At 40.5% G+C, this 27146-nt stretch overlaps 1 protein-coding gene across 1 annotated transcript in view; it reads right to left on the bottom strand.

Moving 5' to 3' along the window:
• Window positions 1-7052: 7052 nt before the first annotated feature.
• Window positions 7053-27146, bottom strand: part of ADAMTSL1 (ADAMTS like 1) — a 263177-nt gene continuing 243083 nt past the window's right edge. Inside the window, exons 24-29 of the mRNA XM_087716110.1 lie at window positions 23712-23912; window positions 22115-22295; window positions 20044-20251; window positions 14713-14822; window positions 13590-13810; window positions 7053-12565 (exon numbers count right to left, since the gene is read on the bottom strand). Of these exons, the coding sequence (XP_087572236.1) occupies window positions 12459-12565; window positions 13590-13810; window positions 14713-14822; window positions 20044-20251; window positions 22115-22295; window positions 23712-23912 (1028 nt within the window). The 3' untranslated portion in view covers window positions 7053-12458. The remainder of the gene's footprint in view (window positions 12566-13589; window positions 13811-14712; window positions 14823-20043; window positions 20252-22114; window positions 22296-23711; window positions 23913-27146) is intronic.

The following is a 27146-nucleotide window of genomic DNA, read 5'->3' as shown; positions in this document are numbered from 1 at the left end:
CACCTTCTCTTCATTAGCAATCAAACGACCTGAAGTTTCTCTGCGCACTTCAGCTCACTTGGCGTTCCTGTGGGGTGGAGCACGAGGTCAAGCCCAGCTGGCGGGGAACCTCTCGGCCACAGATCGTTTTATAGGGTTGGAAGAGGGCATGATAAATGTATCTCTCCATCCCCAGGTGAGTTGAAGGCCAACATTTCTCCAGTGCAGTGTGTGCAAACACCAGCTCTCCAGTCCCAAGCAGGCGCATTAAATCACTGTCCTCCGACACTTAGTTCCTCCTCAGCCAGACATCTTTACTGCACGATAACTGCTAGTTTATATCAGATCAGCTCTTCCGGGCTCCAGTAATGCTGAGCTCTTTAAATCAGCCTGAAGCTGCTTCCCTGAAAACCAAGCCCAATTAAATACACCAGGGGTTATATTTGAGTTAAAAAGAAAAATGAAAAAAAAAAAGTTTGACTTAGCTGGGTCTTATATCAAACTACAATGAAAGGGAGAGGGACGTTTTAAGCTGAAAATAAAACTTGGTTTTCCATGAAGTTTGGAGATCTAACCTACTGTATAAGCATTTGCTTTCCAGCCCTTAAAGGGCACGTAGGAGTTCAGCAAGGGTTTATAGAGAAGGTAGGTAAGCTGATCGCTGTGAGTTTTTGATCTGAAACTCCCTTCGTTGTTAGTTGCAAAGTCGTGTCTGACCCATCGCAACCCCATGGACAACATTCCTCCAGGCCTTCCTGTCCGCCACCATCCTCCGGAGTCCATTTAAACTCTCGTCTACTGCTTTGGTGACTCCATCCAGCCACCTCATTCTCTGTCGTCCCTTTCTTCTCTTGCCCTCAATCTTTCCCAGCATGAGGCTCTTCTCCAGTGAGTCCTTCCTTCTCATTAGGTGGCCAAAGTATTTGAGTTTCATTTCAGGATCTGGCCTTCTAAAGAGCAGTCAGGATTGATCTCCTCTAGGACTGATCAGTTTGATCACCTAGAGATCAGGAATTTGGGGAGTTGGGTCCAAGCCTATGATTGGTTACCTCAAATTAAAAGATGGCACTGAAAACTTCAGGCTCGGAATTTTTGCCTCTTTTGCCAGATGAATGTGGGCTGCCATATTATGCCATAAATAGGTTTCTAGTCACGTTGTTCGTAAATATTTTAATTCTTTCTTACAGGTTGATGTTTCTCAAGATTTCTAATGTGAGCTTCTGAATGAACAGCAGGGCCAGAGATGTCCCTGTTCAAACCATGCAGTCAAGACCAGAGGTGGATCATTCAGCAGGTTCTGACCAGTTCTGGAGAACTGGTAGCGGAAATTTTGAGTAGTTCAGAGAACCGGTAAATACCACCTCTGACTGGCCCTGCCCCCATCTATTCTTTGCCTCCCGAGTCCCAACTGATCGGGAGGAAATGGGCATTTTGCAGTAACCTTCCCCTGGAGTGGGGAGGGAATGGAGATTTTACAGTATCCTTCTCCTGCCATGGCCACCAACCTATGCCTATCAAGCCACCCCATGCCACCAAGCCACGCCCACAGAACCAGTAGTAAAATTTTTTGAATCCCACCACTGGTCAAGACCCAGTTTTGACCTTCTGTCTCATGGTTGCGGCCCCCAGCTTGACTCTTTTGACCCCGCTGTGGACACCCTTGAGATAACTGGGTAAGAATGTCTAAAATAGCTCCCTACAATGATAACTGAAATTTCATTTCATTTCATTAGACTTTCTGCAAGCTCCTAATCAAAGTTGAAAGAGGAAATCATGCCAAAGGTTTTGGCAGGGATCTCTCTGTGACATCAATCCTGTCCCCATCCTCTGTCCAGGATAAATCAAGGCAGGAGGCCACACTATTAGTGTCAATGTTCCGAGTAATGCACTCATTGAAAGCAGAACTGAGGCCAGTAGATTCCTCTAAAAACATGTTCATTGGATACATCCTATCGGCATAGCCGGTGGAAACCAATTCTGAAAGTTCCCACTGTTTTCACCTAATTAAAAGAATGAAACTTTCCTCCTCCCCAGTGTCATCAGCCACATGGCCCAATGAATACAGCTGGCAGGCTCCTTTCCTCCTTCACCAGCCACCTGTTACGATGACATTGGTTCCCCCAGGAAAACTTTTTATTATGACTGTAAGCTTTGTGGCAACTTTGAGGGAGCACAAGATGGCTTCAGCCAAGTTCGCTTCAGATTTGACACAGAGATGTCAGAAAGCCAAGATGTGGGCCATCCTGGTCTGATCAAAGCATCACTTCTTTTAAACTCATAAAAAAATAGGCATAGGTTTGACTGCCTCCTTCTTGAGATTTTTTTGAACTAGCCTCTGAGGACACTTCCAATAACAAGCAAGAGAAAGCCCAGAGAATCTTGCTCTCATTGGCTAGAACTGATTTTTTTTTAATATTGCAAAAGAGTGAAAGCCGTTAGCAGAACATGATTTTGCTACAACAAATGAATAAACTTTGTTGCCATAGGTAAAGGTTCCTCTTACACATATGTGCTAGTCGTTTCTGACTCTAGCGGGTGGTGCTCATCTCCGTTTCAAAGCCGAAGAACCAGCACTGTCTGAAGAGGTCTCTGTGGTCATGTGGCTGGCATGAGTAAATGCCAAAGGCATACAGAACACTGTTACCTTCCCACCAAAGTGGACCCTATATTTCTACTTGCATTTTTACATGCTTTCGAACTGGTAGGTTGACAGAAGCTGGGACAAATAATGGGAGCTCACTCTGTTACACTGCACTAGGGATTCAAACTGCTGAACTGCTGACCTTTCTGATCGACAAAACTCAGCATCTTAGCCAACCTCATGCCCTAGCTGGAGGCTAATCTAAGATAAACAGCATCTGCTTTGAGGTGTGGGAATTAAGGCTTCCTTGATGAGTGGCAGTTAATTGGTTTTGGTGTCACATTTCTGATCGGAAATAATTTGAATTAATATGGAAAACAAGCAGTATTTTTCATCTTGAGGATTTGGAAGCCAAGCATGATATTGGATAGTAAATGGGCAAAACAGGGAAACTATGAAAATGAAACTATGAATATGCAGAACAAGGAAACAATTGGATCGGCTGCCTTGTTCCAATAGTTATAGAGACAATGGGAGTCAGGCAGCATACAAATTAAATTAATAAATAAGCAAGGCATCTGGAAACCAATGGCTCAAGTTAATTACACCAAATGTGATTGGACTGATGTGGTTGGACAGCTATGGTTGCTATGCTAAACTGAATACAGTCTTCGGGCCTTTTCCCATTGAAATTAAGAAAATGTGCACAATATATTTAAGTTTATTTTCTAGGCTATTGAATGATCAGACACATTCTTAACTTGAATCCCAAGTTGGAAAGAACCTTGGATATCTATTAGTCCTGCTCCCTATTCAATGTGGAATCCATTAGCTCCATGCCAAATGACCATCCAGACACTACTTGAAGACTTCCAGTGAAAGAGAGCTCCATCTGTCCACAATTCGTGCAGCAGCTAATTCTATTTGCTGGTCCTACAGGTCATACTTCCAGGAGGCTCTTCCTGAGATCTAGCCTAAATCCCCTTCCTTATAATTTCAACCCATTGCTCTGGCCTTGCCCTCTGAGGCAACAGAGAATAAATTTAAAATTGACATGACAATCCTTCAGACATTTGAAATATGCTATTATCTCGTCCCTTGGCAAACTCTTCTGTAGGCCATACATAGTCAGATTCTTTAACATACCTCAGTATCCCTGACAGAGGTGGGATTCAAATATGTTAGCAACCAGTTCTCTACCTGGTTGCTGGGTGGGCATGGCCACGGTGGGCGTGGCCTACTCGGCCTCCTATACAATGGTGTGTGTGTGTGGGGGGGTGTTTCACCCTCCCCAGGCTCCGGAGGCTTCCCTCGAGCCTCTTGGAGGGCCAAAATGGCCTCCCGGGGCTCCGGAGGCAGGAAACGGGCCCATTTCTGGACTTCTGTCATTTCCAGGAGACCCGTTTTTCGTCCTCCCAGAGCCTACGCTTGGGCCATGCACTTACCTGGCATCCAAAACAAGCAATCATTTACTTTTTCAGCAACTGCGTCCCACTGCTGACTCATGATTCATTAATAGTAAACTCCTAGAATCTCTTTTCATGAACTCTTACTAAGCCAGAAATCTTTCATCCTCTATTTGTGCTTATTTTTTTTCTTGCTAAATGCAGAACTTAGCATTTCAGTAAATAAATACCATTGTTTTCATTTGCATAAAGCCATTAACCAGTAGTCTTTGGGTGCAGTCCTAGAGTGAATTATGAATCCATCTAACAGGAGCATCATATAACTCATTATTTTATCATTTTAGTAAGAAGAACATGTTGAAGGCTTGCCAAAGGTCTTGGTATATGATGTATTGCGTTCCTTGATCAATTGAGTTAGAACATGAATTCTGTAGCTATTTTTAGACTGAGAGAATTTTGAACCAGGGTCTATCGAAAGCACAGTTTGCTGGTAAAATAGGATGGTCATGACTCATGATTCATCATTACTTCATTATTACATTTCACCAGCATGTTTAGGTCGACAGATTATTGGGCTAGTTGTAGGAAACTTGTAGATCAGATCTCTGCTCAGTTATGTTACAGAGGAATGCACCACTTGCAAGATTCATTTTGTAACCCCACTGATCAGGATTCTGAAGCAGGCAAATCTGTTCTGATCCCACCTTTTATATAAAAGCCATAGCGGATACATGTTTATAATGTGGAGCTTCTTATCCTGTTTCGTGAATGCCTGTTTTAAGTAACTGTTTATGAAATTATTCTTGAGATGAAAAGCATTTGGCAAAATTATTGCATCAAGGAATTTTATGACCAGCCAAATTAGGTAACCATCTTCCTTATCTCTAGTCTCGTAGAAGATCTGGAAGATACTTTTCAGAAGACCAGGTTGTCAGACCTGGAGGCCATCTTTTATCTTTTGGACTTCAGGCCTGCCACATTTTCTACTGCAGGAAAATGGGAGGGAGGATTTTACAGTGTGTGGATGATATGTAGCCATAATAACATTCTTTCTCAGAAAGTCAAGGTCAACTGGCCCTTCAGCTGTGATTAGGTGACTGGGAGGCATCTCCTGTTTTGGATGGTACCTGATTGGATCATGTGATGAACATGTGGGTGCTGGGCAGGACTTGAAGTTTCACTCGGGTGGGAAAAAACCTGGAAACTTTCAGATTTGGGTTTTCCCAGATGTGCCAATATGACATCTCTAATAAAATGGAACTCTGGGGAAACTCAAGCCACAGAATCTTCTTTCTTTTGGGACTTTCTACTTGGAACCCTGACACAGGTATGATTATGGTTTTATTCCATGCAATATCTAGGTATAACAGTTTCTTACTAAATCTGATGCTGGATGCAAATGATGAACTTACTCTGGCTGGGAAATTCTCCAAATTCTAGTATCTCTCTCTCTGATATTTATTGTACCCGGGCAACTCCAGAGAGTTTTGTGTAAGAGGTAAAGGAAGTGTGGATTGCAGAGACTATAACACTGTGTCACTGGTTTTAGTTGCTCTCCCTTTGCCTTATAAAAGCTAAGCAGGACTAGATCTGGCTAATACTTAGATCTCAGGTCTGTAGACTAGACTTGGAAGTTGGAAAAACATTCTGTAAGAAATCAAAGGCAAACCACTTCCTAATTCCGGCCAAGAAAACTACACCAAGGGAGTATTTACTTTTATTGGCTCTTTAGAGTGTGGGAAGTATTTAGCTAGTTTCAGGAAATGTTCTAGCTTATATATGTTGCGTGTTTTTCTTTTAAAATTAAAATACAACCAGGTATGAACCTCACAGGACAAAATCATACCATTCATTTCCACAGCAGTAATTCTTTTAAGACTAGTCTGCCATAAACTCTGAAGGTACTTATACGGTGGTTGTCCCACCTCTTTTACATCCAGTTCAACCAGAGTAGGAGCTAGAAGGAAGCTCCTAATGACCAGCCATTACCTGGGAATTAAGGGTTGGATGTGTCCAGTGAGCCAACTTTCTGCTACATTGCGAACAAAAGCACATTTAGTGTTTTCTAAACACAAGCAGATGGGTCAGCACACAACTCCTAAAGTCTAACAAAGTATTTGAATTACCTGAATTCATTCTGATATTCCTAGATTCCAAGACCTTAGACATATATGCTTATACTTTGCCTGTGGTCTATAAATATCTAGCTATATTAATCCCTAAATGTCCTTGACAATCAAAGTCTTTGTTATTTCTAAAGATCCAGAAGTGTCGAACACAATTTTGCTGATTTATAGGAAATGCCTGGCCTTTAAAAGCAAATATTGACGCAGTACATACACTAATGACACGGACACCCTATTATTTCATATTAGAAGTTTTTTGTACATTCTATTTTTGTATCATGCTGATTTATTCATTGAAACTCAGCTACACTGCATCCTGAAATGTTTCGTTTCAATCAAATGAAAAGCAGCACCGGTTGTAGAAATTGTGGGTTCTTGGAATCTAATGTGTAGAGACATTGTAATTTGTGAGGCTGAATACTTCCTTGCTTATGCCATGTGGCATTTAAAACAGCTACCTCCTTGTGTTGGAAGCAGGAGTGGAAACTGTTAAACTTGAATCTTTTTTTTAAAAAAAATGTAAAAGTACTTTGTTTTACTAACAGTAACCATAGATTATAGCCCTTCTAGATCTCTGTAGTTTTGTTTTTCAGCAATTGGTTGGCAGTGGAGTATTTTCAGCTTGATAAGGCCACAACAATAACAATGGGGAGATGGAAAGGCTTAAGGGCCTTTTGAAACAAAGACCTTCCTGGAAGCCCTTTTAATGGCTTTCCAAAATTGGAGATTCCCGAACTCAGAAAATTGGGGGAGAGATGGGAGATAATTCCAGTATTCAGATTTTTGTTTTTTTCTGGCTTTAGGATGGGAATGGTTATGGATTCTGGAATGTTCTCTCCATGTCCTCAGAGATTTAGTGTTTTTCTTCAGACAGAAGACAGAAAAGGAATTGTGAATATTTGTAATTCCCAACACTCCAGAGGAAATGATAAAGAACCAGTCTGACAAGAAAGTAAATAAATAAGATGCATTATTTGTACAAAAAAAATTATATAAACAAGTTTTTTTTCTTAAAAAAGGGGAGGGAAGCTGCCTTAACAAGAGATTTACATGGATGCTGCCAAGTCACAATTCATGAAACATTTGTAATTACATTCATAGGCCGCAAGCCTTAGCACAGTTACAGACATGCCTGTTGTTGGAGGAATTTGACTCAGAGGATCCTAGCTGGGGTTTGCAAATGGAACAGAGTATCTAGCCAGCTCTGTGGGGTATGTGTGGGGTGCGTGTGTGTGGGAAGGCAACTCAGAGTTGGATACAGCTCAACTGAAGTCAGGACTGGATTATCCGCCTTTGCTTCAATTCAGGTCTTTGGGTTGCAAGAGCATTAAGTGGCACTGACAACACAAAGAGGCCTACCTTGAGTGTGTGCTGAAATAAACAGGGAAAACCATCTTCTTCGGGAGCCTCATTTACATCTATATTAGGGCACCCTGAAAACCCTGCTCCCAGGGGTGGGCTGCTGGGGGTTCTCAGGGGTTCGGGAGAACCTCTAGCTAAGATTCTGTGCAGTTCGGAGAACCCCAAAATCCCACTCCTGTCTGGCCCCGCCCATCCCTCCCCTCCCAGGAGTCCGCATGCGGACAGTTTTGGATGCAGGTAAGTGCAGGGCGCATGCAGAGGCTCAGGGAAGTTGAAAAAACAGGCCTATAGGACATTCAGGAAGGCCAATTTCCGGCCTCCAGTGGGAGCTTGGGGAGGCCATTTTTGCCCTCTTGGAGGCTCAAAGAAAACCTCTGGAGCCTGGAAAGGGTAAAAATGCCCTCCCCCCCGGTGCAGGAAGCTAACTAGGCCATACCCACCATGGCCACGCCCACCCAGTTACTGGGCAGAGAACCCCTTACTAAAATTTTTGAAGCCCACCCCTGCCTGCACCCATTTGAATGCTGTCCCCTGGATTTATTTCACAGAGAATTTCCAAAAGGCCATCATCCAAAAGAGTTTACCTACCGCCACCCGATGTTCTAATGAAAATCTATTTATTTTTCTATTGAGAAAAAAACAGCCACCACATCACCGCTAAGTAAAAGGGACCTTTTGTTTGCGGAATATAAGCTTTCTCTCCATGCTTCCCTCCCCCCAAACCTCTTCCCTCCGTTGTGGTTTTCTCTGTATGAAATGAATGTGGTCAAAGTTAAATACAAAAATAAGGACAGACAATACATTGTCACCGGTATTACAAAAACATTGCAGATGTATTACAGAAGAATCTCTTCTCTCCTCCTGCCCCCCACAATAGTTTCATCTGGACAAAATAATGTACAATTATTTATATTGCACTTTTTATACAAGAAATTCTAATAAATACACACACATGATACATTTACATAACATACAAAGACATTCTCTCTCTCTCTCTTTTTAAATAAATGTTGCATTGATTCATAGCAACACAGTAATTCAGAGACCCATCTGAAAAGAGAGCGAATTCTCTGCCAGATACATTTTGGAAAGCCCAAAACAGAAGGCAATTTAAATCTGGCGGACCTGACATTGACCTCATCAGAGAACTTCCAGACTTGTTTTAAAATATACAGGTAATAAAAAGCTGCAACCTATCAATGCTACCTTCAGCACACATTTTACGGTTAAATACAAGCCAAGAATCCTCTACAAACACACCCAAGCCGCAGGTCTGGCCTTTTATAGTGCTTGTTCTCAACCGAACCCTCAGAACTGAAGAGTCCACCTACCCACTCTGAAGATGTTTGGGGTACAAAAATCATCATCTCCTTTTAATGATCCCATAATCCCTTTGTGGGGTGGAGTCAGGGCAACTGAGTGGAGCAGAGTGTTTACTGGCCGGATGCCCTTCCTGTCACCAAAGCGGAATTTTATTCAGCAGATAAATTCTCGTGCCCAGAGAGAAATATCTGCCTCTATCTAGGATCAAACTCACAAGTTCCTGTTGTGAGGCCACCCCACCACTCGTGAGGGGTACAAAAATGTGCACCACAAATCATGATCTTGTTTGAAGGCCCTCCCTTCTCTGCAAATACAAAATATCAATTGATTTACAGATGTTCAATCCTTCATCTTACTGAAGCCCAGCTTTGGATAGTTATTAGAGACATACAGTCACTGTAACTTGGAGAAATCAGTGCTGGGTAAAAACCATCACCCCTGCCAACTGATGTGTCAGAGTCAGCCCCCAAAGCAAGACAAACCAACCACATGCTTCTTTTATCATTACTGCGCCAGGGTCGGTGGGAAGCAGCTCATTCATTAGCTCCACTTTTGGCCCGGGCTCTAAATGGTGTGAAGGACACTGTAGACCTGATGGCTGCCATAGAGACTGCCTTTCAGGGGTGGTATTCACATCTTCTCTACCAGTTTGCAAATGTGAGCGCACTCGTGCTTCGCTGGCAAGCACCCTGTCAGCACATGCACTGAGCTTTCTGTGCATGCGCTTTGGCTAAAAAATAAGGGTCTAAATGAGATAGCATAGAGCCGGGGTCGGTGGGCAGGGCCACCCGCAATTTCCACTATCGGTTCGGGTGAACCGCTATGAACCGGCAGAAACCACTAATAGCAGGCAGAAAGTATAGTATATAACCTGTTTAAGTTGTGTCATGGGGCAACCCATGTTTCACCACACATTTTGTTCCAAAATGACTTCTTACTCTTCATTAAAACAGCCCATCATTTTGTGATTTCCGTCACATTAAGGAATTGACTTGCAATTCTAAAAGTAGTCACAGTAGGGTGTTTTTTTGGGGGGGAGGGGGGAAGCCTCATGGGGTATCTGGGAAACTAAAGATGAACTTAATGAATAGCAGAGATATGGAGTGTGTGTGAGCTCAGAGCAAATTTTACTTGGCTCCATCCAGAAAGCAAACAGCCATGCAGTTATTCCTAAGTGAGGGAGTCTAAATGAAGGGGCATTATAAGATTGCTGCAACAGCCTGTCAATTGGAGCTTCTATTCTTCCAAAGAAGTGTATTTCAACGCTGCCGTGTTTTAGCTCCAAGCAATTCAGCAGTTTGTGAACTTCATCCTGCTTAATAAAAAAGAAAAGCTCTTTTTTTTTAAAAAAAAAACAAGGATCATGAAGCACCTATATTGATTGTCTTTCTCTGAGTCATCCGCATCAAGTGAGAAAAGAGTTCAGTTAGTATATTTCATCAAGTCTGAGAGGATGTTGATAATTTACCTCTGCATTGTTCCACATAGTGGGCATCACAGCAGCAAGGATTAATAGGATTACTCTGCACCAGCAATCCATTTTAAACATGCTCTAATCTCATGGAACCTCTAATTTCAATGTAGAATAGAAAAAGAGTTGGAAGGGATCTTGGAGTCTTCTAGTCCAACCCCTGCTTAGGCAGGAAAACCTACACCAAAGGTGGGTTGCTACCGGTTTGCACTGGTAGTGGCAATTATGACTGGGTCACCGAACCAGTAGGGAAGGCGGCTGGCCAAGCCCCTGAACCGGTTCCTCGGTCGCCCATGCTGTTGCCGGCATTTATTTTTTTTTGACATTTTCTAATGTTCTGTGCATGCACAGAACAATTTACTGGCAACTGTGCATGCACAAGCAATGTGTGGCATGCGCACACGTGAGTGAAGTGAGCAGCACGCACACAAGCAAACTGGCAGTAACGCCAGCAGCAATCCTCCCCTGCCCTGCCCTGCACCATTTCAGACAAATGGTTAGCCAACATCTTCTTGAAAACTTCCAGTGTTGGAGCATTCACAACCTCTGGAGGAAAGTTGTTCCACTGATTAATTGTTCTAACTGTCAGGAAATTTCTCCTCAGTTCTAAGTTGCTTCTCTCCTTGATTAGTTTCTACCCATTGTTTGTTCCTCTCCTGCCCTCAGGTGCTTTGGAGAAAATCTATACAGTTGTATAGATTATGTTGCCCTTCCGTCGTAGAGAAGGGGTGAAGCTGAACAAGGATTGCCAACTTCTTTCAAAAAACATTTTTGGACAAATGAGTTCACTTATTCCTCTTAGGGTTTGCATCATACTTTCTCTTTTATTATTGCAAAATATTTGTGGTTTTTTTTTACACTCGCTCTGAACCATATGGACTATATAATCTTCTATCCCAATTTCTTCTTATTCTTTTAGTTTTTTAAAAATTAGTTTCCAACTTCATTTCTACCAACAAAAGCCAATAGAAACATGCGATGGAAACCTCTTGAGTATTTCCTTCTGCTTTCATCAGATTGAATATTTATCAAGAGTAATCAGGATAAACCTGCATATGATATACTTAGTTAGGTGGTTTTTAAAAAAATGAAATAAATTTAAAAAGAACTCCAAGTTTTCAGTAAGCGAAGAAGAGATTGGTATCTGGACCACGAGGAACCAAAATGAACTGTTAGAGTTTTTATCTTTGGTGTACCTTTCTTCCTAACCTGAATGGTATTGCTCCTCTTGCATTTCAGCCACATTAGTAGAAAATGCAATTTAATCTACTGTAGCATTCTGAGAGTCAAACTGTCCCACCTGAGGATCACAAAAGCAGAAAACCCCAAATTGTAGCATAAAATAGATCATATGGCTACGATAAACTCATTATAGATACAGACAAGCCATCACTTATTCAAATGTACAAACAACCTTTTGGGAAGTACTGAGCTAGACAGCGAGGACTTTACTTACTTCCCCTTATTTTTAATTACATTTTCCCCAACTTAGTGGCCTCTGTATATGTTGGCATGGGTAATCCCCATCCTGATGGCCAATTTCTAGCCCCAAAAGGCCAGCTGTTCTTAAGGAGTCACAAGTATAACACTGCATGCTACCAGCTTCCCGGATGGTGATAGTGAGCTCACCGTAGTAAATCCCTATTTTGGGAAGAGGATATACTGTAAGCATGCCAGAATCAGTTCCAACGTTTGCAAGGTGGCAGTCGTCCATTTTAATCTTTGCTTTCTGTATGTGTCAAGCCCCATTTCGATCCATGTAGTAGTAATCCAGTTGGGCGTCTGGTCTCCAGTTGCTTCCACATCATTTCTTCAGTCCGTCAAGGGCCCCCCAGTGATGTCTTCTGGATGGTTCCATTTCCAACATGCTTTCTCTCTCTCTCTCTCTCCCTCTCTCGGCCTCCACCCTCATCATGAACTGTGACTCGCTGCATGTGTTTCCCATCATTAGGAGAGAAACCTTGTCAAGGTCATTTTTTTTAGAAAGAACAAATGACTCTGTTAAAAGAGATTTCTTAACCAGGAAAAAAAAAAAGAAGAGAGGGGAGAGAAAGGAAAAATAAATAAATAAGTGGCAGACGAGGCAACTGCTTTTCCAATTTTCCTTCTCTCAAGCAGCTCTTCTCAGGAGCAGAGTAGAGCAAGGCCATCAGTTGCTAAATTCACTTTCTCTTTCTTTCTTTCTTTCTTTCTTTCCTTCACTGCTGCCTTCATGCTTTTCCACACGTCCCACAGCAGCGTGACTTGAACTGTGCCAGTTGGCAGAGCTTTAACTGCTTCACCTTCTCACAATACCTGGTGGTATCTCTGCACTCAACTAGGAAAAAGGGGATGAGAATAGTAAAAAAAAAAAAAAAGAGGAGGGGGGAGAATGACAAATCTCATCTTGAATCTTGCTGGCTGGCTAACTTTAGAACATCTGTAGTTACTCAGATGAAAGATGATCCTGAACTTATGACATTCCCACCTCCAGAAGAAAAAGCGAACAGGAAAAGAAATGTAAACATGTACGGAAAGTCCAATAAAATGCCAAGGTGTCCCACCCTGACAACCTGGAATTGTCCGTTCCAGCTGAAACCAGTCCTAGCGATCTCCCCCTCCTAATAAAAGTTTGAAGAGCCAAAGCCAATTAGCTAACAAAATTAGTAGGTATGAATTGAATTTGTAACAAAAAAATAAGTAAAATTATTTGAATCTGATCTGTTTTATACCAAGCATTTTCTCTTGCATATATGAATCACTTTTGCACACAGAAACACACGAGGACCAAAACTTTCACTTCCCTATTTCTTTCCAGCAGGATGGAGGTGGGATAAGTGGAAGGGGTAGAGGTACGGAATGGGACAACTTGCCACAGGCAACTTGCTGCGGCCACCTCTCCATGGCCAACTCGCTGTGGGACGACGCTGCAAGTTATAGTCACGTGAATCATGCCTGAAAAACCATGGATGGAACTGATGTTCAATTGACCACAGTCATCTGACCTTTTATTTAATAGTCGGAATAGAATTACTTAATGAAATTAGTTACTTAAGTGGTTCACTCATGGTCTTTAAGCACGATGTCATGTGACTACAACTTGCGACATCCTGCTGGCTTCCCCATTGATTTGGTTTGTCGGAAGCTGGCTTTGAAGTTTGCAAATGGCAGTCATGTGACTGTGTTGCCAAAAGTTAAGTACTGTTAAGTAGTTAAGTGATGGAGTCTTTGATCCCAATTTCGCTTGTTATGCGAGGACCGCCTATACTTGTAGAGAGGAATGTGTGAATACCTCCTAAGATTAGGTCTATTCCGGCTGCTGCATTGCCAATTGACTAGGGTGTGAAATAGTAAAAACGTACTATTTTCGCATGGAGTGATGTTACACCTCTGCCAGTTAGCCGGCCTTGGTCTCCAGGCGCATAAGTGATCTTGTACAGGCTGGTTTGTATGCACACGGACACATTCTACTCTTCTAGATTGGAAGCCATAATTCCCACAGGTAGCAGTGCATAACGTCCACAGACTGACTCTCCAGTGTACGCCACAGGCATCTGTCCAGCAATTCTGAGTGCTTAAAGGCCTTTGATGGAAAAAAAAATACATAAAATGGGAGGAAAAACCATTAATATTTTCATATACCCTTTAGGGCACTCGATTGCATTGAAGGCCACATCAGGGTTGTGTTTGACCTCGGGGGCTGAGGTGGGCGTGGCCAAGGTGGGAGTGACCAGCTCAATGTTACTTGTGTCGCGACAGCTTCCTGCAACCCTGCTGCCAGTGAAAAGGGAGCTCAGGGGCAGGGCGCACGTGCCCACCCCGAACTCCCTTTTCTCTGGCAGAGGGCTGTAGGAAGCCGTTGTGGCCAAAAACAGAGCCCAGAGCTCCCTTTTTGCTGGAAGAGGCCCCGTGGGCCAGTCCTTGGTTGTTTTCAGGGCGGCCCCATGGGCCAGATGTAAGCACCTTCGAATCCGGCCCGTAGGCCTGGAGTTTAACACTCCTGCTTTAGGGAAACGGATTCAAGATTATCCGCACAGGAGCTGGGATCAATTTCAGAGATGTTTGGATTTTAGAAAATAATCACAAACGAAAAATGGCTTACAAAAGGGTATAGAGACAGTGCTATGAAGTTGTATAACATGTTCCAATGTTGCTAGCTATAAGGTCAACCCTCAGAATTAAAATGTCTTTCCTTTGGAGCTTCAGCCATATGTCTGTACACAGATAAATGCAAATACATTCAAACATTAGGAAGAGAGTAGAAAAGCATGTATTTTGCAGAGAAGGCAGATGGTTATGATGCAGGGGGGAGAAAAAAATAAGAAGCATGATCCTTCTACATCATTTAACCAAGGAGGGCGCTGGAGACTTTTTATATAACCGGTGAGACAAAAGCATTCATTGTGATTGGCAATTATCATGCATTATTGTGCGAGAACCAGAAGACAGGGCTTCTGGTATTTTCAAGGTGTCAGTGGGACCTACCTCGGGAGGGAACTGCACTGGTCCGAAGGCACAGAGACCCCATCCCTGGTCTGGCAAAAAACCTGCCTGTGCTGGAGTGCCAGACGAGAGCCAACACAAGGCCCATTGCACTGTTAACAAACGAACAGAAAAACAAGACACTGGTTAGAACAAATGTGAAACTCTTCATTTGCTGCCTGAAGGGGTAAGAGAGAGGACTTTTGAATCTTCTATATACATAAAAATAGTTGTGTGTATATGTTCCAGCATACCTCTGGAGAACCTTGAGCAATTTCAACCAAACCTGTGTGGGTAAGACACCTCTAACACCCCTCAGTGTGTGTGTGTTGGCATACAGGTGGCACGCAGAGCCCAGCTCAGCTTCACCGTGCATGCATGCATGCCTCCCGCTTACTAGCTGATTTTCAGGTCACTGCTGCGCATGCACGGGGTTGAGGGGAGCACAGGGGGGGAGGCGTGAGCCCCCCATGGCCTGTTTTTGCTCCCAGGAGGCTGCAGGGAGGCCTACTAAGCCCAAAAAGGGTCACAGGGGATGGAGCGACCCCCCCCACAGCCTGTTTTGGCTCCCAGGAAGATGCAAGGAGGCCTACTAGGGCCAGAATGGTGCATGGGATGTGAGTAGTGTGCACATTCGGGGGTTGGGGGGAGCGTGGGGGTTCACACGACACTATAGATATCATTTATTTCTTTTCATGTCTAATACAGGATTAGGAAAAATAAATACCCGGTCAATGCCGGGTTATCAGGTAATTTGTGATAAACCACAAGAGTTGATTGACTAATTGTAGAAGCTACAATTCTAATGTTTTGAACAGACACAAATAGGAAACTTTCAGAAAAGTTGCCATATGAATCTCCGCGAGAAAAGCTAGCAGTGCTCACTTATTCAGCTGGTTATCCCCTTTTATAATTATTTGGGATATATATATTCGTAGATTTTCATGGGTACAGGTATGCAGGTTTTGATGTATTCAGGTCTTTTCACTCAATTGTACATGGGAAAAGACCCAAATACACCAAAAACTGCATATATGTGTGTGTGTGTTTGCATGTATGTATGTATGTATGTATGTGTGTGTGTGTGTGTGTGTGTGTGTGTATATGTTGTATTTGTGCTGATAAATAAATAAAGGGAGACTAGTATAGATCTATTTCAAGCTATTTAGCTCTCATCAGCTAGCCATACTCTTACTGGGATTCTTGTGACGAGCCGATGGACAGAGAATGGAAGCAGTGAACTTCCTCCCATATTTGGGCATACCAGGGGTTGTGACTTTATGTATGTATGTATGTATGTATGTATGTATGTATGTATGTATGTATGTATGTGTATATATGTGTGTGTGTGGCTCTTTGGTTATTCAGGTTTTCTCCCGCATAAAATTGGAAGTGTCTTGGCAATGTTTCGACGAAGCCTGAAGATGACAAATGAGACTTCACCGAAACGTCGCCAAGACACTTCCAATTTTACGCGGGAGAAAACACGAATAACCAAAGACCTACATACAAACACCCGTGAAAACCTCAGAACATATATGTATATATATGTATATATATGTATATGTATGTATATGTATATACATATACATATACATACATATACATACATATACATACATATACATACATATACATACATATACATACATATACATACATATACATACATATACATACATATACATACATATACATACATATACATACATACATACATACATACATACATACATACATACATACATACATACATACATACATACATACATATATATATATATATATATATATATATATATATATATACACACACACACATACATATACATACATACATACATATATATGTTTGTGTGTGTGTGTATTAAAGGCATGCTATGAATAATTGAAAAGGAAGATATGATTAATGTTAAGTGCTAGGTATTTAACTAATGTGGCTAATAAATGTACACAATCTTTTTTTACACAATAGTGGAACCTTCATTTGTGATTTAGATTTTATCCCCCTTCACCTCTTTACACTGTAACATTTTATGAGTGCTTTGAGCTTTCCTTAATCCTTAAAAGTCCCACTCAAAGTCCCCGAGGAATGTTTCTGGAGAGTTACTAGGAATGGATCAATAAACTTTGCTTAGTAAAAATGTATCCAGCGATATCTAAGGAATATGCCTTGAACAGGAAAGGATACAGTAAGTTTAGTTTTGAATATAAAACCTCAAAACCTCACCAAACCAAACCCAAAACCATGGGGAGAGAATATGATTTGGGTATAATTCATTTGCAATTATCTTGTTCTTCTCCAAGAACTCCATCCATCCTGGTTAGAGTCTGTCTTTAAATTGCTGAATTTGATTACTGGGATTCTCTCCAGGTCTCTAAAAAGATTAATTACTGGGTATGTCAGATAATATGTTGGTATTTGGGTACTAGCCAAAGCAATGTGACCAGCATTTGGGCTGTAGCATATAGAGTGATGAGATTTGCAGATAAAGACAAGGAACTGCTGATTCAGTTCTACAAAGGAATTATTGAGTCTGCCATCTGCACCTCTATAACTGTCTGGTTTGGCCTGGCAACCAAACAAGACAGACACAGACTTCAACAGATAGTTAGGACTGCAGAAAAAACAATTACAACCAGCCTGCTTTCCACTGAGGACCTGTATACTGCATGAAAGAGGGCTGTGAAAATATCTACAGAACCCTCACAACCTGGATATAAACTGTTTCAAGTGCTTTTCTGAAGATAATGCTATAGGGCATTGCACGCCAGAACAATGGGACAATCCCCCCCATCACTCTGCTAAACAACTAATCCCCACAATACTGTCAAACTATCGCACGGCTATATTACTATTATTCTTCTCATTTTCCTATTACCTATCTCATCTTCTTATGCCTATAACTTTGTTGCTTGTATCTTGCGATGTACATTATTTGATTTAGTATCCTAGTATGATTTATGTTGACTGCTTATTTAGTGTCCTATGATAAGTGTTGTATCGCATGATATATGATGAATATATTTTTATGATGACTATGATCATGACTTATCACTCGTTGCTTGTATGTACACTGAGAGCTTATGCACCGGACACAAATTCCTTGTGTGTCCAATCACACTTGGCCAATAAAGAATTCTATTCTGTTCTGTTCTGTTCTTCTCTGCTCTGCTCTACTTTAATAACATGTCATAAAACAGATAGTAGAAGAAAATTGAGAATTATCATCTCCCAGCGTCTTGGTCCCTCCACCAAGGTCTGAGATGTTTAAACATGATGGCAATTTGTGAAAGAGGCTAGGCTTCCAAGGGGTCTTCAAGAACAGGTTGTATAAAGCACATTGCAATAATCCAGTAAGATTCATTAACAGTTTGGTTGTTTTCTGCTCATAGAATCTATGGATGGCTTTTAATCACTTGCCATTTGCCTCAGGGTACAAAGTACTTTGAGCTAATTTTACAGAGAGGCATCTTCAACCAGTCACAGCTACCTATTCGGAGTTCAGGAGAGTCAAGAGTTACAACAGTCCCAAATACAGAGACCAGAAAGCTTAACTCCTAATACTGATCTCAAGCCCAGTCCATATGAAAGTCTTGCGTTGCATGTCAATTGAGAGTGTCTACTTAGCACAATTTTAATTTTTCCTGTGATTGTGCCAGAATGGGTTGCTACCAGTTCGCAATGGTTTGGGCGAACTGATAGTGGAAATTGGGACTGGGTCGCCGAACCGGTAGAGATGGCAGGCTGGCCATGCCCCCGAACCAGTTCCCTGGTTGCCTCTGCCGTTGCCGGCTTATTTTTTTGGTCATTTTTTCATTTTTCAATTTATAGGCAACTGCGCATGTGCGCGAAGTCAGCGGGAGCAACCCACTCCTGGATTGTGCTTGAATCCCAAGTACACAATGCCCTGCCTTGGTAACTTTAAGGTATATCTAATTACAAATTTTTTAAAACATGAAGAAGAAAGCAAGGCCAACAAATTGGATGGACAGAATGAAAAAAAAAACCAGCTATGCTGTTATTGTCTTTGATTTTCCTGGAGGAAAACCATGGTTAGATTTATTAATGTTAATGTAACCAGTGATATTGCCAACAAGGGTCTGCACCTATTACAAAAAAGATTTGATTCTCTCACTTCAGAGTGCAAGTAAAAAAATTATTAGATTTCAAAACCGTGATGTCAAAAGTTCAACTATAAACATGAGCAAAGGTTCTTTTTCTTTGATAAGTAATTGCATGAAATCCCCTCTCTGCGGTCATTACAAGAGACATATCAAAACTAGATTATAGGAGACAGGAATAATGAAAAGGCTTATTTTCCAAGGGTCAAAAGAATATGCTTCTTTCCTCTGTGTTTTGGAAAAGGTTAATAATTGAGCTTGGCCAATAGGAACCTGATATCCTTTGGGATGAACTCTGTGATACAACAACAAAATTCCATTTATATATAGACCATAATCTGTTCTTAATTGTAATTGCAATAATCAATTTGTGGACCTGACTCAAAATGGAGTTGTGTATGTTTCCACAGTGCTTAAAATACTCCCCTCCTTTTCCTGGCTGGAGAAATATTACATTAGAAAGCCAAAAGGTCAACTGAAGTCGATGAATTCATACAGCTTTTGATAATGAGCCTGGATATGACATCATGGCATGATATAAACTAAGAGTCATTTTCCCAAGGGACCTGGAAGACCACATGTATTATTTTAAAAAAACCTTTACCTAAAGTTCCCAAATGAGGGAAAAATAATCCCCAGGAAATGGCCTTAATAATAAAGGTGGCATGCCTGTTCCAGAAGCTCTTTTATGTTTATATGTATGGGTATGTAGGTTTTTTGGGCAGAGATTGACTGCTAATTGAAAAATGAGGCATTTAGTTCTGCTTGAAGCCAGTGCATACTTTGCAATTATTCTTCAACTTGTCTATGATCCAACCTTATTTTTTCGCTTTGAAGGTAGCCTCAATTTCATCCACTCATAACTACACCAGTCCTGTTCTTCCTTTTGACCTATTCACTCTTCCTCCATATTTGTTTTAGAGTTCAATCCTCGTTCATGTTCTCTGTAAGACCAATAATATTTGTCTATGGAGATTCTCGATCATCCAGGTCATAGTTGTCTCAAAAGTGCTTTTTCAAGAGGCAACAGGACTTTCTGGTTTTTCTCTGAAGACATTTCACCTCATCCAAAGTCCAGACAGTCCGGTTGACTCTTGAAAAAGCACCTTTGGGACCAATAATATTTCTTTCCTATTCAATGCAACTAGACCTTTCGATATCTTTCCTTCTCAGAATCAGAATGATTAGTGTGGGCCAAATTTGACTTACCTGTCCCCAGGCTGAAGTTGTCCACTCCACACATAGCTGTCTGTTGCAACTCTGAGTATCTACTGGACGCTTGGTCAGTTGAGCACAAATATCGCTGGACACAGGTATGGAAATGCCAGCAGCGGTCAGTTTTTGACAAGTCACCCTCCGGGACTGGATACCCCCACCACAGCTCTGGGTACACTGAGACCACGAAGTCACCATCCATCTAATGGGGAGATGTAAGGGAGAAGAATTTTTAGTGAAATTACTTGAAAAGCACTGTAGGTGCATTACAAAACTTCCAGTTTTGTTTCTTCTGAGACAACAACACTCCAGTTCATGTATCCAAAATCATGTTTATATTTATATATGTTATCTAATACATGCTTGATGTATATTTACAAACCTAATGATTTCTTACTTGTTGGCATCTAAAATTGGGGGAAAAAAATTCCCTGCAATGAATAACAAATAGGGTAACAAATGGCAGAAATGGATGCAAACTCACACTGCTCACACAAATGAGAAACGATCGGTACATTTGGGATAACTGAATAATAAATAGTGTGTGTGTGCAGACATATTTGTCCGTGTGTTTCTGCACGTGTGTTTTATATATGCCTTCAAGTCACTCTGGACTCTTGGTGGCTTGCTGGGCAAATCCCTACAGTTTTCCTAGCAAGATTTTAGAAGTGACTGGCCATTGCCAGCTTCGTAGGCCTGAGAGAGAATGATTGGCTCAAGGTTACCCAGCTGTCTAGGGGGTGGTGGTGTTTCAGGCTGCCGCTAATGCCGGTTTGCTCAGGGCTGCGCTGCATGTGCACATATGCAGTACTAAAAAAAATGCTACTGTGCATGCACAGAAGCAAAAAACAAGATGGTGCCACCATAGGTGCTGCCGAAAGAACCGGTTTGGGAGCGTGGCAGGCTGAGCTACTACCTACTCAGATGAATAGGTCTGAACCAGTAGGAATCCACCCCTGCAGCTGTCTTTGAGCCTAAGATAGAACTAGAACTCATAGTCTCTTGGTTTCTAACTTTGTATTTTAATTGCTACCAGTATAACAAACTGGTTATCTTTAACAGAATATTTGTGCATTATACAGTATGCACTGCAATGCAGATAGTCCTTGACTTATGACCATAACTGAGACTAAAAATGGCCTTGTTAAGCAAGACAGTTCTTAAGTGAGTTTTGCCCCATTTTACACTCTTTTTTGCCACAGTTGTTAAGTGAATCACTGTAGTTGTTAAATTAGTAACACGTTTGTTAAATGAATCTGGCTTCCCTATTGACCGCTTGTCTGAAGGTCACAAAAGATGAATCACATAAGCCTGGAACTCTGTAACCGTCATGTCCAGTTGCCAAGGGATCAAATTCTGTTCAGGGGACCATGGGGATGCTGCAACCATTGTGTAAAAAATGGTCATAAGACATTATTTTTCAGTGGCGCTGTAATGTTGAATGGTCACTGTATGAATGATTTTAAGTTGAGGACTACCTGTATGTGTGTGTGTGTGTAATGAGGAAACACACTAGCTAAAAAAATTGTCAAGGAATTTTTCTCTTTATTTTATCTGCAAATAATTTTTCAGGCATTGCAATTCTCATTTGGTCAAGATACGCTATAAATGTGGTTGGAATAGTGGAGATTGTGCTATATCATTTAATAAAAATGCTTGTCAGGTTAAGCATCATATTTCCATCATTTATAAAGGAAATTCAAAAAAGGAGAAAGCTTTCCACACCCTTATTATTGGCTTTGTATCCTAATCATGTATACATCATGGAAGATTGGGCTGAAACATTTCTTTCTGATGGACTCAACTTTATGTACCTGCCCGATGCTTAGTACCTCACCCCTGCCAAGTTTAACTTGTTGGTAGACATTCCCTCATAAAAGATGACAGATATATATTGCTCTGCCCTGCAAAGAGACTCTTGATCCGTGGCTGACAGGCAGTTTAAACTGATAAAGCAACTTTTGTTACAATCCCTAAGCAAGTAATGATTCCACAAAGGTTAGTAATCGTTGCTTCATTGCAAAAGTTTTGACACACATTGTACATGTCAAAGGGAAGGCCAAACCTTGAAGGGCAGTCTCTTCTATTGCATGCCACAGGTTGCAGATTTGGCTTGGGTTTTTCCACGCAGTGCGACTCATTGACCTGGGCTCCATCCAGTAAGCATTTCAGCTGATGATATTGTAGACCCTTATTGCCACAAGAGGCTGAACAAGGTGACATCTTATCCACTGACCACAAGTAATCTGAAATCGCAACAATTCAATTCAATTAAAAAGTCTAGGCTAGTCTGTAGAAAGAATGACAAGAATGTGCAGAAGCTCAAGGAGCCATACATGTTGCTGGGTATACATCTCTATGTGTAATAAAGCTTTAACTCATATGCTAGCAAATGTAGAGATCAACAAGTGGCTAATAGACTGAAAGAGGTAAATCTACATATCAACAGCAAAGAAAGGAGATTTAAAAGGCTGTGCAAATTATTGTACAGTATAATTTCATATATAAATAAAATAATCTTTAGAATTCTTCAACACAGATTAGAGCCCTACATGGAAAGGGAAGTGGCAGGAGTTCCAACTAATTGTAGAAAGAGCAAGAAATAAATAACATTTAGCCTTCCAAAAGGGCCTGGAAACTTGGCTTTGTCAATTGGCCTGGAGCCCCAATAGGGATGTGTCATTCTGGAGGTGATTTATGGACTAAGATAAGAGCCTGCCTCCTCCCCATGTGCATGTTGCTCTCTTCCTTCCCATCTTGTCAATTCTAAGTCAATTTTAAGATTGATATTTATTGTTTTACTGTTTAACGTATTGTTTTTGTGATTGTGCACCCCCTAGAATCATCTCTAGCTGAGATGGGTGGCATATAAGTTAAATAAATAAAGAAAATTTTGTTGGTTGTATACAGCATGCTGTATCATTAAGAAAATTAAAGAACACTCCCAAAGGTTGATAAAGAATGCCACCCAATAACTTTGCAAGGCAGGTTGGACTGAAACAAAGATTAATGTTCAAAGTTATCCAGTTAAGCTTCTATGTAGAAGGTGGACTAGAACCTCAGTCTCTCCATTTTTAGTACAAGACTTTAACAACCTTATTATAATGTCCCTGCTAGACTAGTCTACTACATTCTACTACTATTAAATGGCTGTATTTTTCTTCTTCTTCTCAGGGTAAGCAATCTGACATAAAACCTACATAGGTTTTCTCAGTTGGGTTTATTTCTATGCTGAAAGAGTCTAGGAAAAAAATCACCAGCAGTTAATACTGATACAATATGTAATATTCTAAAATAGAACATATACTACTGTCCAGAAACTGTTTACTTTTGCATGAGATTTGCATTTCCACAGCATGCCCAGAGCAAGTTGGATGGCTTTCTATTTGCAATAAATGAAACAAGCATCAGCCTTTCTTTTAAACATTCTCTTAGACTCCCTCTGTATAACTTGCAGGAAGCTCTGATAACATTGAGTGGCAAAGATGTATAAACATTCAGAAAACCAGAATATACTGCCTCTCCAAACTGTGTTTTCCATTTGTTAGTTCAAAAGATCCATTTGGTTTCAGTTGTCATAATTCGAAGAAACCATGAGAAACTGAAGTTCACACATGGAAATATTACCAGTTGGGTAAAGGCTGCTCTAGAAATATGTTTACCTTGGATGACCAGTGATGTTTTCTGAATAAGCAAGCCTGCCTCATTCTGAGCCCTGCAGCTGATTTCTCCCTGATAATCATTGCTGACATTCAGGAGCTGGAGAATCTGACCAGATGCCAACACCCGATGGGGCAGATGGAAGGGATGACCATCATAAAACCAAGTGATGTTAGGAGTTGGATGACCATCTACTGGGCAGCCTAGAAGATTTTAAAAAGGCAGAAAAATAGGTCAAAACTTAATATGCTGGATAACCATGTATTCCTTGTTATAACACAACCGTCTAGAGAACCTAGGTTGATGATAAAGCAATGAATCAGCATATTTGTCTATTTCCAGCCTGTTTCAGCTCCGAGATGATGAGATGACGTACTTTTATGGAAAGAAAAGCAGTTTAGTTTGAAACTGATGGTAAAAATTCTTCCATGATATCTGCACAAAAAACATTGAATTCCACCCAAGCAAATATGGAGAGATACCTGAGAAGGAATGAAATGATTGCTTGTAAAATCAATGATTTATTTATTGTCAACAATATCCAGAAAACAGCTCACAAAATTATGACGAAGAAAAGACTTGCACTGGATCGAACATGACAGGGCACTTTTCAAAACCAATGTTTTTTGAAGCAAACTCACAACTTCATAATTCTACTATGTGACTACATAGTCAATTGGCTTTTCCAAGGAGATTAGCAATATATCAAGAGGAAAACTGGTACCATTCACCTTCTCCTTTTCTTTCTTCTGGTCAGGCCTGACTATTTAGTCCAGAAGTGAAGGAGGGCAAGTGCTGGGATAATTTTTTATGCATTTACTCAATAAAGTTCAAAAGGAATGTGTTCCTATCATTACACAACTGTTCTAATTAAATAATGCAATGGCTCACAAAATAAGAAGACATATTCTCATTGTCCAATCTCTGAATCAATGGAGAAAATTGTCTCACACGCTCATTCCATAGTCCATGGGAATGAGATATGATAAAAAGAAAAACACCGGCTCTCTATGATTCAAAGCTTATGTTTGGATTCAAAAAGACCCAGGTTTGATTTGAGAACTAAGCAAACTTGATATGGAAGTCACTAAGGGAGAAAACAATAAATATGGAACAGCAGGATTTCCTTTTTATAGCTGACTGTATTTCTCTAGTCATAAAAAGCACATTTTTCCTGGCTAACACTACTGTTCTTATTACATACCACCTATGAATCAGAGCAATATATTTAAAGAAACTTGCATTGAAAGTCTGGGTCACTGTCTGGGCATCACTCAAGTGTTTTTAACTTTTGCCTTCAAGTTAGTCTTGACTTCTGGACATGGACAAATCCATGCAGTTTCCTTAGCAACCTTTTTGGAAGTAATTTGCCATTCTATTCTTTCTATGACGAAGTAACTGGTTCAAAGTCATCCAGTTGGATGTCACTACCACTCTGTTTCCAGCCTGATGCCTTTAGCTACTACATCAAACGGGGCTCTCTATCATTAAAATACACAAGGTTTAAAAGAAGAGCTTTATTAAATATAGAGCTCAATGCAATAATAGACCATTTCATCAATTAATAGTGGTGTTTATCCTCTAATGATAAGGATTCAGTTGGTATTATGATTTCTGTCACAAAGTACCTTTCTCCAAATTTGACTCACTCAATAGCAACTAACCATTTTAAAAGTGTGAGGCCAGTGAAGTAGCTGTGTACACCAAGGGCTGATTTTGCTCTTGAGTCTGTATCTTCTGTTGCTTTGATATCTCTGAATTAAAAAAAAACCTGCTTTATTCTGGTTCCATATGTCTGAATAAAGAACTGTTGCAATCATGCTGGACAAGGCCAGCAAATCAGATTGTGATACATTTTTAAAACACCTTCTTCTGCTATCTGCTTATTTCTTTGCCCAAGATCTGATACCAGAACTAACTTTCGCTAAAAGTGATTCCAAATCTTTTGCTACCAGTTCTATGAGAGAGCACTTTGCCTGTGCCACCTAACATGTGCTTTGCGCGCACGTGCAGCGCTCAAAGACCACCCTCAGTGTCAGCGCTGATGGCATGAGCTGTTTTTTAGCTCAGCTGAGGGGGCAGCAATCTGCTCTGCCATGCAAATCAGCTGACCTAAAAAAGACCAAGGGAATGTAGGACAGGGAATGATGGGGATGGGAGGGCGGGGCCAACCAGAGGTGGAATTTGCCGGTTCTCCGAACTACTCAAAATTTCTGCTACTTAACCGAATCGGTCCGAACTGGCTGAATACCACCTCTGATCCTATTACAAAATTATACTTCATTCCCACAAGCAAAAAAGAAATATTTTAAAGAAAAAATAAGGTTATTTTCTTTTGATGGTTGCAATTTTATTAGACAGAAAAGTGGACTTTTTTGTTTTCTTAGTTTATTATTGAAGATATGCTGGCTGGTAAATGAAATGGCAGATAAGTAGATGGGTTGGCCATATTTCCATGAAACTATCAGATCACCCTTTCAGTTAAACAGAAAAATATGGTGGCATAGGGCAGTGTAACAGAGAAAGGGGAGATAAATTAAGATCTTCTACCCACTTTTTTCCCAGTTCCACTTCAGGAGCTTTTTATTTAGCAATTAGACATTGACGTTGAGTCTTTATTGATTAGCCTTTGGGCCATAACAAAGTGCAAAGTTCCATAAGCAAATTATTGCTAAAATTTGATAAAAGCAATTTAAAATGAAATCATTTAAAATGATTAAAAAATTTTTTTTAAATGGAATCAGAATAAAATACATTTTAAGATGAAATTGGAATAAAATACAGTCTAAAATTAAATTGGAATAGAATACAATAATTTAAGTTATAGGTAAAATATGATAAAATTACATTTCGATATCACCCCTGCAATCTACCCCAATCAGTCCCACATATGCAGATCTCAACTGAACTATTAGGATTATGGTTCCCCCCCGCAACTGCTGAGTTCGAGATCAAATTATTTTTAAAATCTTAAATTGATGATTGACAAAATATTAAAATGATAGCATTTCAAAATTGCTTCAAACACCTGTTTATGAATAGCTGATTACATATAAATGCAACATCTCTCTTGAGTTATATAAAAGTACAAATCAGTGACTGCCATTTTAAAAAAATAACTTTAAAAAAGTAACTGCCATGGATAGACTGACAGTCCTTAAGCGTAACTTATTAATTTCTCTTAAAAATTGCGAAATCTTCATTTTGAACATGGCAGTGTGGCTTATTGCTTTGCTGTATAAGAAAGGATTTATATATGAAAAACGATAACACAAGAGAGATAGATTGTTGGGTACTGGAAGAGCGCTGATATCTACCATGCAACTTTCTCAAAACATTTCTTCCTTTGAAGATGATTTTTTAAAACCTTATCCTCAACATACTTGAACAAGTCTTTCAAATTTCTCTTAATGGTGTTTTTGAATTTAGTTTATTTC

This window comes from Thamnophis sirtalis, unplaced genomic scaffold (assembly GCF_051295495.1).
Source record: "Thamnophis sirtalis isolate CommonGarterSnake01/CBP01778 unplaced genomic scaffold, rThaSir2_p1.2 scaffold_5, whole genome shotgun sequence".
Taxonomy (NCBI): Eukaryota; Metazoa; Chordata; class Lepidosauria; order Squamata; family Natricidae; genus Thamnophis; species Thamnophis sirtalis.
Note: the sequence above shows the minus strand (reverse complement) of the source record. Positions and strands in the feature narration are given on the sequence as shown.